At 44.9% G+C, this 14,044-nt stretch overlaps 1 protein-coding gene across 1 annotated transcript in view; it reads left to right on the top strand.

Moving 5' to 3' along the window:
• Positions 1-9,631, top strand: part of LOC121859455 (epsin-like) — a 10,448-nt gene extending 817 nt beyond the window's left edge. Inside the window, exon 2 of the mRNA XM_042356271.1 lies at positions 9,279-9,631. Coding sequence (XP_042212205.1) covers positions 9,279-9,631 — 353 coding nt within the window. The remainder of the gene's footprint in view (positions 1-9,278) is intronic.
• The last annotated feature ends 4,413 nt before the right edge of the window (positions 9,632-14,044 follow it).

Genomic DNA, 14,044 nt, shown 5'->3' with positions numbered 1-14,044 from the left:
AGATTCCCTCGTCTTGCGGCCCGTCAACATAATCACTAAGAGACGGAACAAGAATACGTGACGCAGTTTCCTCTTCTTAAACTAACCCTAAAATTTACTGCCAGCGAGAGATCTTGCCTGAAAAGTTGTCCCGAAATGACCACATAAACCATAGTGGACCTCACCATTGAACTTAGTAGGAGATAAAATACTTCAGGTCACAAATTACAGCCAAGTCTTGTTTCCGGCTCCAGTTTTAGATGACTTTTCCATTTCCGATTTCAAATGGCCACAAATCAGTCGTTTTATGCTATTTTGGACGATTCACATTCACTTCTTATTTAAAATCGTCAAATACTGATCTTTAGTAAGCTATTTATGGCGTTTCTGGTGACTTTTTTTATTTCCGAGTTAAAAAAAAATCCAAAACTGACTTTTATATACTTTTGGGGGGGGAACTTTTTTTTTTATTTGAGGGTCATAACTGTTCACTAAAACCTCGAAGATAAGAATGATGAGATTTTGCTATCGCCTGCCGTACTGTATACCTCACTTGACAAGAACTCCCTCACGTCTACGAGTACTTCCAGTCAAGTCAGGATAGGTGGGAATTGGGTCCATTGTTGGAGGTTAAAATACAGTACTGCTATATTCCGTGTGGTGTCTTATCCTCCCTTTCTCACTCAATAACTCTCTCTCTCTCTCTCTCTCTCTCTCTCTCTCTCTCTCACTCACTCTCTTCTTACCCTCTCATCAGCTTCTCTCCCTCTCTCTCTCCTTCATTCTCTCTCACCAACTTCTCCCCGATTTTAACTCGAGTCAACCATCTTTCCCTCACCCTCTCTATCATCATCTCCCACTTACCTCCCTCTCACCAACCTCTCCCTCCCTCTCACCTACCTCTCCCTCCCTCTCACCAACCTCTCCTTTCCTCTCACCTACCTCTCCCTCCCTCTCACCTACCTCTCCCTCCCTCTCACCTACCTCTCCTTCCCTCTCACCTACCTCTCCCTCCCTCTCACCTACCTCTCCCTCCCTCTCACCTACCTCTCCTTCCCTCTCACCTACCTCTCGCTAACACTAGTCGTTATAATCACTTAATTACTGCACTTATAAATCAACACCGAGTTTTAGTGAAGGTCAATCTTAGCCCTGACCTGACCTGACCTGTAAGACGCTGACTCCTCCCACTCAGCCGCTCAGCCAAGCAGGTCATTTGAGAAACCTGAACCCTTTTCTCCCCAGAATGTCGATGGGGGATAATTTACGACCTATTTTTTCCCCAAAGGACTATTTAAATATGAATGAAAGTTGGATCTCTCTCTCTCTCTCTCTCTCTCTCTCTCTCTCTCTTTTCTGTCTTGTTTATTCGTCTCTCTCTATAATTGTCTGTCTCTGCCTGTCTGACTATCTCGTCTGTTTCTGTCTCTCTGAAAAGACAAATGAAAAAAGTAGATGGAACACAGAAACAGAAAGGAAAAGTAAACGAGAATCAGAGAAAATGACGCGAAACACTGGGGGAAAACAGAGCTCTGTGTGTGTGTGGGCAGGGGACGAAATAGGTAAACATTGGTTTGGAAATAGAGTAGTGGACGAGTGGAACAAGTTACCAAACATCATCATTAACTCGAATACGCTGGATAGCTTCAAACATAGGTTGGATGGATATATGAGCAATAGGGGTTGGGTGTAAACGGGACTGTCCAGTATGGGTCAATAGGCCCGCTGCAGTTTCCTCCATTTTTATGTTCTTATGTTCTGTGTGTGTGTGTGTGTGTGTGTGTGTGTGTGTGTGTGTGTGTGTGTGTGTGTGTGTGTCGGTCCCAGGTGGCCAGTAAGGGTCACCTGTCCACAATTTGTCTACCAAATGGGCCATCCGATTCTGCTCCGCTCACCCCACTCTTTACAAACAACAAACAATCTTTTTAAAAACAAAAGCGATAAAAAAAACTACCTAGTATATTTTTTTCGAATGATTGCCCCACAAAAAAAAAATATATATATAAACAAGAAAAGAAAAAAAGAGGGGAGTATTTTCTGTAAAGTTTGAAGACGAAAATGAATAAAATACAATAATTATTAAAAAAATCCTTTATAATGCCAAGCCTCAACCTGTCACTAGGCGGCTCACGCGTGTGTGTGTGTGTGTGTGTTTACTAGTCCTCCCCTGTAGCAGCCATTACACTGGAAAGGATTATTTACAAGCTGAGGATTTCCCGTCACTGAGAGCTAAGAGGGATGATGGAAGACGAGCACGTGGCGCCACAGAAAATACAGTACTGCGCATCTTGATCTTCATTTGGCATTGGTCCTCAAGGCGTCTCCCCCCCCCCTCCCCCAGCAGACTCCCACACTAACCCACGGCAGGAGAAAGGGTATCCTCGCCTCACTGGGCTCTTGGAGTATCTTAAGTCAGCTAAAAAACGGAGGAGATGGCAAGAAATATCTCAGTTGGTAACGCGACAGAGAGAAGGTAACACGAGTTTTAGATAAATTATAAGAGAGAACACGACTGGTCTCTTTACAAGCTTGTCAGCGACCCAGTCCATCAGCGACTCCTCCTCGTCCAGGGAAATAGTTCAAGTCTGTACGAGGCGGAGTTGACGCCTTCCTGATGATCAGAGGCACAGAGGCAGAGTGTGAGTGAGGGCAGGTTGTCCCGCTTCTCCACCTTTATCAAACTGTAAATTCATTCACGTATCTTTAAGCTGATTGGTGGTCTCAGTCATATCCCGTCGAGACCCATTAAAAATTGATAATAATAATAAGAAGAAATCAGAATTGCCATACTCTTCAGAGAACTCTACGAAATGAACTTAACAAGGAGAATCTGAAGCCTTGCAGAAGCCAAACCCAAACAAACACCCTCTTATATTTCTGGTCGTGAGTCCGGAAAACAATCCAGGAAAACTATGATTAAACCCCGGAGGAGAAGAAGGGCAAATACTAAACCTATCCTCACTATGAGAAATCTACCTCACCTCCCTCCCCTCCCCGGCACGTGTACACTGTGTGTGAGGGAAGGGCGGGGCTGCAGATCTGCGTGTCAAAATGATCCCCTCGAGAGCACTTGGAAGTACACTGTAGGTTTCCACAACAGTCATGTACGTGATGGAGTTACAAGAGGTCCTTACCACTATGTTTTATGGTCCTGCCTAGAGGAGAGAAAATAATAACATATATATACACAAGGCAGCAACACACACTCATACACAAGGCAGCAACACACACATACTCATACACAAGGCAGCAACACACACCCATACACAAGGCAGCAACACACACTCATACACAAGCAACACACACCATACACACAGCAACACACACTCATACAAGGCACAGGAGGCAGCAACACATACATACATACATACATACATAAGGCAGGAGCAGATATTCATACACATCATAAACAACACACACACAGACTTGACACAGCGCGCGCCTGGTACACCGACCTCGACCTGTTCCAGAGACGCCCTACACCTTCTCCTTCTCTCAAAGTTCTTATAAAAGGGACAACACTGTGAGGGATGAAGACGTTCAGATTCATAAGGAGACTGACCCTCTCCTAAACCCTCAAATGAAGTTCTATCACCTTAATACTTTCCCTCGAGTGTGTTCATATGGAGTAGATATTTACCTACATATTTACTATTCATGTATTTTTTTTAACGTAGAAGGAATTAGTAAAGAAATTCCATTGAGAAATTATTTTTTTTTTGGGGGGGTATTTCTAGTACTAATCATTTCCTTCCTCGGGGCCATCACGTCGCTGAAGAAGTTTACAAGTAGTTAAGTAGACAAGTTCCTCTAAGTGAGTCCCAAGACCCCTCGTAATATACATCAGTAACCTCAAAAGACCAGCTCTTAAGGAGGACAAGTCGAAGAGGAGCTTGTTAACAGAGATAAGAGGAAACTAAGGAGAGGAGAACTTTTCCTCACTGAAAATTCGCGAGATCTAATCGACTTGAATACGTTGCCTCCTACTTAACCCAAGACCGGAACTTAAACCCGTAAAGGCTGTCGGGTTAAGGCAGTCAGTCACTCCTGGTGGAAAGAACTCTTCAGAACAGGAGTCACCAATTTCTGTCTCCTCGAATAGATACCTGAGTGGAGAACCCCAGAGTCTTTGTTATATCCAGGTGTGCAAATTCCTCCTATAGAGACGTGGAGAGAGAGAGAGAGAGAGAGAGAGAGAGAGAGAGAGAGAGAGAGAGAGAGAGAGAGAGAGGAGAGAGAGAGAGAGAGAGAGAGAGAGAGAGAGAGAGAGAGAGAGAACACACACACACACCGTCTTACCTCCTGAGTCATCTGTTGGATCCGCTGCCCTGATAAATATTCAATGAGAAACTCCCACAAGGAATTAAAACTGTTTCCTGAAGGTATTGACCAAATCCTTCGACCCCCAACAACGCTAAGTGATTACCTCAAGGAGTTACTCTTAATTCATCACAAAATAGACATTTCTGACACTCTATTCCATCACAAACATGAGAGCTCCCTCCTAACTCACACCTGACCCCGAGTACAACAGGTAAACACACCATCTAAGACCTACTGAATAACTCGCTATGAATGACATTGGATAACTCGCTATGAATGACATTGGATAACTCGCCATGAATGACACTGGATAACTCGCTATGAATGACACTGGATAACTCGCCATGAATGACATTGGATAACTCGCTATGAATGACACTGGATAACCTCGCTATGAATGACATTGGATAACTCGCCATGAATGACACTGGATAACTCGCTATGAATGACACTGGATAACTCGCCATGAATGACATTGGATAACTCGCTATGAATGACACTGGATAACTCGCTATATACCATCACACAAAGCAGCAGGTGTTGAGGTCAGGTTTCAGTCGGCCAGTCAGCTGTACTCAAACAGGATCTTTAATAAACTGGAACTACATCTACAACATGAAAAAGGGGGAATCTCTCGCTGCATACTAACCTAACCTAACCTCACCTAAACACCTTAAATTACGTTAAATAACTTATGACCCCCTGTGATTTATGACCCCATTAAGTAAAGATTCATAATGTTGGAGGACAGACAGACAGACAGACAGACAGACAGACAGACAGACAGACAGACAGACAGACAGATAACAACATACACACTACATCTCTGTAAATATATATAAAATTGCATAGCCTCTCTCTCTCTCTCTCTCTCTCTCTCTCTCTCTCTCTCCAAGCATTTACCAACATAAACAAATAATAAGAAAACATTAAAAAAAAGAAAAGAACAAGGCTTTCAGTGGATGGAAGAAAGAAAGAAAGAAAGAAAGAAAGAAAGAAAGAAAGAAAGAAAGGCACTGTTGGGGAGAAATAGGGAACAGGAGAAAGTGTGGGGTAAAATATCTAGGGGAAAAGAGTGGAGAGGGAAAGTGTCAAGGGAAAAATTTGTGAGGGAAAGAAAGTGCACACGGGAAATTACTATACGGGAAAGTACGTGAGAAAGTAAATGGGAAAATGTCTTAGGATAAAATTATGGTTGAAAGTGAACAGGAAAGAAAGTGAAGGAAATAAATATTGTATGGGAAGAAAGCATTGGTGGATAAAGTGTAAAGAGAGAAATTGTAAGGGAAAGGGAGAGAGAAGAAGGGAGAAAGAGTGTGAGAGGGAAATAATTTGGGGGGAAGGGGGTGGAGGACAAATTGTGAAAGAGAAAGTTTGAAGGAGAAAGCGTGGGAGACAGAAGAATGTGAGAAAGTGTGGGGAAGAAAGTGTTGGGGAATATGTATGGGGCAGAAAGTGTTGGATAGTGAGTGTGGGGCAGAAAGTGTGGCTGAGTGAATGTGGTGGAGAGAGAGAGAGAGAGAGAGAGAGAGAGAGAGAGAGAGAGAGAGAGAGCAATGGCAGAGTTAAGGGAATACTCGTATATATTCTTACATTTGATATCTATAACAGCCTACACAGCTAAGAATAAGAATAAGAAGAATAAGAATAAGAATAACAATAAGAATAACAATAAGAATAATAATAATAATAATAATAATAATAATAATAATAATAATAATAATAATAATAATAATAATAATAACAATAATAATAACAATAATAATAATAATAATAATAATATAATAATAATACCAATAATTAATAATAATAATAATAATAATAATAATAATAATAATAATAACAATAAAATTAGTTTCTATATTCGAAAGGTAAAAATTATTTCATTTCAAAACGTACAAAAAATACTATATTCATACCCAATTAATTCTGCTTTTGGAATGTTGAAAAAAATACATATACTTTTAAATACTTTTACAAGGAGAAAAAGATTTAATTTGTGTGCTGTTTGAAGGCAAGAAAAAATATTAAACATCTTAAAGCCGAAAGAATTTATATAAGTTTTGCGTCTGAGTTCTGCAAATGTATCTACACCGCGCCAGGCAAACAGGGCCCTTGTGAGAGTGAGGGAGAGGTTGGGGAGAGTGGAGGGGAGGGGGGGGGGAGGGAGAGGAGGGAGGTGGGGAGGGAGAGTGAAGGAGAGGTGGTGGTGGGGAGAGGAGGGAGAGGGTGGAGGAGAGGGAGGGAGTGGTGGTGGGAGAGAGGAGGGAGAGGTGGGGAGAGTGAGGGAGTGGTGGTGGGTGGGAGGAGAGTGAGGGAGTGGGGGTGGGGGAGAGGGAGGAGTGGGTGGTGGGGAGGAGGAGAGGAGGGAGGGGGTGGAGGAGAGGAGGGAGAGGTGGTGGTGGGGGGAGAGGGAGGGAGAGGTGGTGGTGAGGAGAGGAGGGAGGAGGGTGGAGGAGAGGGAGGAGTGGTGGTGGGTGGAGGAGAGTGGAGGGAGTGTGGTGGTGGAGAGAGGAGGGAGAGGTGGTGGGGGAGAGGAGGGAGTGGGTGGGGAGGAGAGTGAGGGAGGGGTGGTGGGGAGAGTGAGGGAGTGTGGAGAGAGTGAGGGAGAGGTGGTAGGAGAGAGGAGAGGTGTGGGGAGTGAGGGAGGGTGAGGGAGAGGAGGAGGGAGGGTGGGTGGGGAGAGGGAGGGAGAGGTGGTGGGGAGGAGAGGAGGGAGTGGTGGGAGGAGAGAGGGAGGGGTGGGGAGAGGAGGAGTGGTGGTGGGTGGGGAGGAGGGAGAGGTGGTGGGGGAGAGGAAGGAGAGGTGGTGGTGAGGGAGAGTGAGGGAGAAGTGGTGGTGAATGAGACTGAGAGGAGTTGGTGAGGGAAAGGTGGTGGTGGTGGTGGTGAGAGTGAGGGAGAGGTACAGAGAGGAGAGGAAGGTGGGGAGAGGAGAAGTGGTGGGGAGTGAGGAAAGGTAAGGGAAGAGAGGAGGTAGGGAAAAGGAGGAGGAGAAAGAGAAGAGGGGTAAAAGAGAGAGAGAGAGAGAGAGAGAGAGAGAGAGAGAGAGAGAGAGAGAGAGAGAGAGAGAGAGAGAGAGAGAGAGAGAGAGAGAGAGAGAGAGACACTGAAAAACCTACAGCCTTCAGCACTTAAGTATATCAGACCCTACAATCGACCTGACTTCACTTTCCCTCAACTATAATATTAGGTACATATTCACAGTTGGGTGGACTGGGGCTCCCGGCGAGAAACCAGCAGCATTTAGGGCAGGAGGTTAGCGCTATTTCCACTCAGCCACCGCACCTCTACCAACAGGATCAAGGGGGAGGGAAAGGAGGAGAGGGGGAGAGGGGGGAGGGAGAGGGGAGGGGAAGGGAGGGAGAGGGAGGGGGGGAGGGAGAGGGGAGGGAGCGGGTGGGGGGGAGAATACATCGCCTCCCACGTACAGGTGTTAATTTCTGGTTACTAATTATCCTTGTTTAGATTCATTGTTGCAAAGAGCTGTTGCAAGTGGAGTAAGACCCGTTGCAAGCGGAGAAGACCCGTTGCAAGAGGAGTGACCCTGCAAGAGGAGTAAGACCCACAGGGAGGAGTAAGACCGTTGCAAGAGGAGAAGACCTGTTGCAAGAGGAGTAAGACCTGTTGCAAGAGGAGAAGACCCGGTAAGAGGAGGAAGACCTGCTGCAAGGGGAGACCCGTTGCAAGAGGGAGTAAGACCCGTTGCAAGAGGAGCAAGACCTGTTGCAAGGAGTAAGACCGTTGCAAGAGGAGTAAGACCTGTGTGCAAGAGGAGTAAGACCCAAGGAAGGGAGTAAGACCCATTGGGGAGTAAGACCCATTGCAAGAGGAGTAAGAACCAGCTGCAAGAGGAGAAGACACGTTGCAAGGGGAGTAAGACCCATTGCAGGGGAGAAGACCCATTGCAAGAGAGTAAGACCCGTTGCAAGAGGGAGAAGACCCATTGCAAGGAGTAAGACCCATTGCAAGAGGGAGTGAACCCGTTGCAAGAGGAGAAGACACGCGCAAGGGAGTAAGACCCATTGCAAGGGGAGTGAGACCCATTGCAAGAGGAGGTAAGAACCCGTTGCAAGAGGAGAAGACCCGTTGCAGGGGAGTAAGACCCATTGCAAAGGGGAGTAAGACCCGTTGTAAGAGGGGAGGAAACCCGCTGCAAGAGGAGTAAGAACCCATGGTAAGGGAGGACCCATTGCAAGGAGTAAGACCCATTGCAAGAGGAGTAAGAACCCGTTGCAAGGGGAGTAAGACCATTGCAAAGGGGAGTAAGACCCGTTGCAAGAGGAGTAAGACCCATTGCAAGGGAGAAGACCCATTGCAAGAGAAAGAAACCATGCAAGAGGAGTAAGAAACCGTTGCAAGAGGAGTAAGACCTGTTGCAAGAGGAGTAAGACCTGCTGAAGGGGAGTAAGACCTGCAAGGGAGTAAGACCCGTTGCAAGAGGAGTAAGACACGTTGCAAGGGGAGTAAGACCCATTGCAAGAAGAATAAAATCCATTGCAGGAAAGATTATGTTTTGACGCAGAAGGATATGATCCGTTGCAAGATGGGAGGGAAGCAGGAATATATATGCGGCAGACTCCTAGTTATACTCCCTGCCCTGGGGATATATGCGGCAGTCTCCTGTTATACTCCCTGCCCTGGGAATATATGCGGCAGTCTCCTAGTTATACTCCCTGCCCTGGGGATATATGCGGCAGACTCCTAGTTATACTCACTTGCAGGCAACAGCTCCGAATTCCAGCACGTTACATATCGTTGGCTTTATTTTACAAGTTCACATTAAATTTGCATATTCGTATACCCGGGGTCATATTTGCCCTTCACTGAACTGCTGGGCTGCGATTGTCCTCAGCGCTTCCCAGGGCAGACTTAGCTCAGCAGCTGAGAGACGCTAGGGGGGCGGTTCTGGAATCGGATCGTTTGAGAACGGGACAGGAATAGAAGAGGTGGCCTTAAGAACGGTTCTGGAATAGAGGAGAGTGGCTTTAAGAACGGTTCTGGAATAGAGGAGGGTGGCTTTAAGAACGGTTCTGGAATAGAGGAGAGTGGCTTTAAGAACGGTTCTGGAATAGAGGAGAGTGGCCTTAAGAACGGTTCTGGAATAGAGGAGGGTGGCTTTAAGAACGGTTCTGGAATAGAGGAGAGTGGCTTTAAGAACGGTTCTGGAATAGAGGAGGGTGGCTTTAAGAACGAGTCTGGAATAGAGGAGGGTGGCTTTAAGAACGAGTCTGGAATAGAGGAGGGTGGCTTTAAGAACGGCTCTGGAATAGAGGAGGGTGGCTTTAAGAACGAGTCTGGAATTCGACTTCTTGAACGGATCGCTTGAGAATGGACTTGGAATCGTGTCTCTGAGATTGACCCTGGTACCCGTCGTATTTCAGGGTCATTTAAGAACGTTTCTGGAATCGGACTTAGGGGAACATTCCTGATATCGGGTCATTTAAAAACCGTCCTGGAATAAGATCATTCGAGAACGAGTCATGTAAATTCAACGCAGGTGAAGACTCGCCCCTGTTAAGTCATCGTTTCGGTCGGAAGAACACACCAATGTTCTATGGTCCGCCGTTCTTGGTGATCTGGGAGGAGGAAGAGGAGTGGGAGGAGGAAGAGGAGTGGGAGGAGGAAAAAAGTGGGAGGAGGAAGAGAAGTGGGAGGCGGAAAAAAGTGGGAGGAGGAAGAGAAGTGGGAGGAGGAAAAAAGTGGGAGGAGGAAAAGAATTGGGAGGAGGAAGATAAGTGGGGGAGGAAGAGGCATGGGGGAGGAAAGAGGGGTGAGAGGAGGCAAAGAATTGGGAGAAGGAAGAAGAGTGGAGGGGAAAAAGGAGCACGAGGAGAGGAGTTCTTGCCTCGAGTGCTGGAAAGTCGAGCCGCACAAAGCAGCTGTTCAATGGTAAATCCTGGAATAATCTTTGAGGCCATAACTGGATGTAGGGTTTGTTTATCTGCCTTCACCTCCCTCCTGACGGTGTGGAGGAGCAGCAGCAGGAGGAGGGATAACACACGATGCTGACGGAGGAAGCTGACGACACCTGGACTCAGTATATCTCTGTGTATTTCTCTCACTTTCTCTATATTCTACATTTCTCTCTTTGTCTCTTTTTTACTTCCCCTCGCTCTCCTTCTCTCTGTGTCACTTCCCTTTTTCGTTGCATCACTCCGTATATTTATGTCTGTCTCTTTGTCTGCCTGAAGCCATCCCATATCAATCTATCTATCTATCTATCTATCTATCTATCTATCTATCTATCTGTTGTCTGTGTGGCAGTGTCTGTATGTCTGTGTGGCAGTGTCTGTATGTCTGTGTGGCAGTGTCTGTAGGTCTGTGTGCCTGTGTCTGTATGTCTGTGTGGCAGTAACTGTATGTCTGTGTGGCAGTAACTGTATGTCTGTGTGCCTGTGTCTGTATGTCTGTGTGGCAGTAACTGTATGTCTGTGTGGCAGTAACTGTATGTCTGTGTGGCAGTGTCTGTATGTCTGTGTACCTGTGTCTGTATGTCTGTTACCTGAAGCTTCAGTACAGGTTCATATCCAACTAATACAATTTTAAACTCTGATAATATTTAAACTTTCCGGATAGATTTACCTCTTACTACCAGAGCAATGGTCTTCAAACTCTCTGGCCAGGTGTAACGCCCAGAGAGGAGAGGCGAGGAGAGGAGAGGAGAGGAGAGGAGAGGAGAGAAGAGGAGAGGAGAGAGAGAGAGAGAGAGAGATTCACACCACGTTCGAATACCACCACTGCCTCTCACTAAATATTTATCCATCAATCCATCTGGCTAATAATCTCAGTGCCGACATCTTTTTCCCTCTCTCCTTCCTCGCTCTACCTCTTTCTCTCTTTCTTTCTTTCCACCTTATATAATATTTTCTGTTTCTCACTTCATCCTCTCTCTCTCTCTCTTTTATCTCCCCACCATAACCCCCCAACCTTCCTCCTACCATAACCCCCCACCTCTCCCTAACCTCATTCAACTACCCTCCCCAAAGTTTACTCCTTTCCTCCCCACACTTGCAGTCATTTACCCTAACACCATTCCCTTCCTCCCCAGCCTCCCTCCCTGGGCCTCCACCTTCACCCAAAACACACCTGGAGGATCATAAACAGGTCACCTCACACACCTGTTCTCTCGCTTTCTACTTCCGGTGAATTTGTCTTCCGTCAATTTTGTCTACCGTCAATTTTGTCTACCGTCAATTTTGTCTCCCGTCAATTTTGTCTGCCGTCAAATCTGTCTACCGTCAATTTGTCTTCCGTCAACCTTGTCTTTCATGAGTAAATAAATTCATATAAATTTACTAAAAAATAAATAAAATAAATTACAAGAATCAGATAAAATAACAATATATATTTTATTTATTTTATTTCACTATTTTCTGCGGTTGTATTTTTATTTTATTTTTTCTCGTCTACAATATTTTTTTTTCCACTTAGCTTACAACACCTGTACGGGATGACGTCACTCCCTACCACAGGCCCGTTGAGTATATTGAAAATTTCTATCATATTTTCTTCATTTTCATTCATATGTTTCGTGTCTTCTTTCACAATAAATTTAAGTGAATCAGAAGAAATAAGTGAATACTCCCATTGTATTCTTTCATTTGTATTCATTTCCTTAATTTCTTTCTTCTTTCACAAGTAAATAACAGTAAATCAAGAACAAATCATCGTAGTTTTTTCTTTTCATTCATATCCTTCGCCTCTTCTTTCACAGGTGAATGCCATTGAATCTCAGGACTTCTCAGGGTACATTTCCATCAATTTCTTTCATTTTAACTCCTCTCCTTTGTCTCTTCTTTCACAAAAATCAAAACTACATAGGGTACATATCAATCATTTTCTTTCATTTTCATTCAACGCATTTGCCTCTTCTTTCACAAATAAATTTAAGTGAATGACGACTTCTCTAGGTACAGATCCATCATATTCTCCTCCGCCTCTTCTTTCACGAGTGAGTGTCAATGAATCGGACGAATCACTCCACATGACAAGAATAAATTTGACATGAGATTTATTGGCACATTAAGTGGTGGAGAGAGAGAGAGAGAGAGAGAGAGAGAGAGAGAGAGAGAGAGAGATACACAGACAGACAGGTTAATAGACAGACATACAGACAGACTGACAGATAGAGAGATAGATAGAAGGTAAGTGAAAATACACTGAAGGCCGGGTAGGTAATGCCAGTACTCCGTAACTGCCCCCCCGCTATAACTAATGTGCATTTAAACGCCAGGTATCAAATGGCGTATATATTTCTTGAACACACACACACACACACACACACACACACACACACACACACACACACACACACACCTTACTATACGGTCCTTCTGAATCCACACCAAGTAACATCTGGACATTTTCCTGGTCGTAAAAGGCACGAATGATGGTACTAAATGAGCACTTGATGAGACTCCGGGAAAGTTAATACTGCCAATGAGACTTTCACGACATAAGTAGGTATTTAATATCAGAAAAATCTACCTGTATGATAACGGCCAGCCATTCTTATTACCTGACTCAACACTATCTTCAACTTCATTATTTTCTCGGGGTAAAATGCCCGTCTCATGGCATTTCCTGGCATTAAATAGGCATTTTTATGCCCATGGTATTTTGTAATGCCTTAAGAGAGTTTCATAATGTAAATAAGTATCCGGTATTATAAATCATTATTTTGTTAGATCGTAGATGGATAACGAGTTTTGTAAATGAGTCTTGTTGCGTAAATAAGTATTAAGAGTTGTAAATCACTTATTTCATTAGATTGTAAAATAAATAAGGACTCAGTAAGAATAAGACGACCACGAGACTAAGACGACCACGAGACGAAGACGACCACGAGACTAAGACGACCACGAGACTAAGACGACCACGAGACTAAGACGACCACGAGACGAAGACGACCACGAGACTAAGACGACCACGAGACTAAGACGACCACGAGACTAAGTGAGACTCGTGGCTGCTATAGTGTGAACACCTCGATGATGTCAACCATAAAACACTTCACCACTTTCTGCACCCCGAGTGACGGTCACCCCCCCCTTTGTTATTTCCATCAGCCCCGTCAAATTTCTTCAGCCCTATCAAACCTTATCAGCCCATCCCAGCTTCGTCTCAGCCCCGTCAAGCTTTATCAGCCCCGTCCCAGCTTCATGTCAGCCCCATCATACCTCATCAGCACCGTCTCTGCTCCATCTCAGTCCCCGGCCCCAAGGCCAAGGCCTGACGGTCAGTCGGTGGGGGCTGCCGGTTTATGAGACGCGAGATGACTGGATATTCAGGAAGAGGAGCACGAGAGAGAGAGCACACACACACACACACACACACACACACACACACACACACACACACACACACACACACACACACACACACACACACACACTATGGCCACAAAGGACAGTTGTCATGTCCAATTATGTCTGTTGCTTCTCTCCCGACCATCTGTTGACAAGACTGCCTTCACCAATTCTCTCTGGACAAAATCCCTCTGGACTAAACCCTATAAAATAAAATCCCACTATGTCTAAATCTCATCAAATAAAAATAATACAGAACAAAATGCCACTGGATAAAATCTCATTGGACCAAATACCACTGAACAAAATTCCATCAGACAGAATCGAACTGAACCAAATCCCAGTGAAATAAAATCAAGAAGACTTTTCCTCACCAGACTTTAGGAGTAAAAAAAAAATCCTGGTGTTATGACGTGAAACATTTCCTGATA

Source organism: Homarus americanus, unplaced genomic scaffold (assembly GCF_018991925.1).
Source record: "Homarus americanus isolate GMGI-L3 unplaced genomic scaffold, GMGI_Hamer_2.0 scaffold55256, whole genome shotgun sequence".
NCBI classification, from domain to species: domain Eukaryota; kingdom Metazoa; phylum Arthropoda; class Malacostraca; order Decapoda; family Nephropidae; genus Homarus; species Homarus americanus.
The sequence above is the reverse complement of the archived record's forward strand: the minus strand, read 5'-3'. Positions and strand labels throughout refer to the sequence as shown.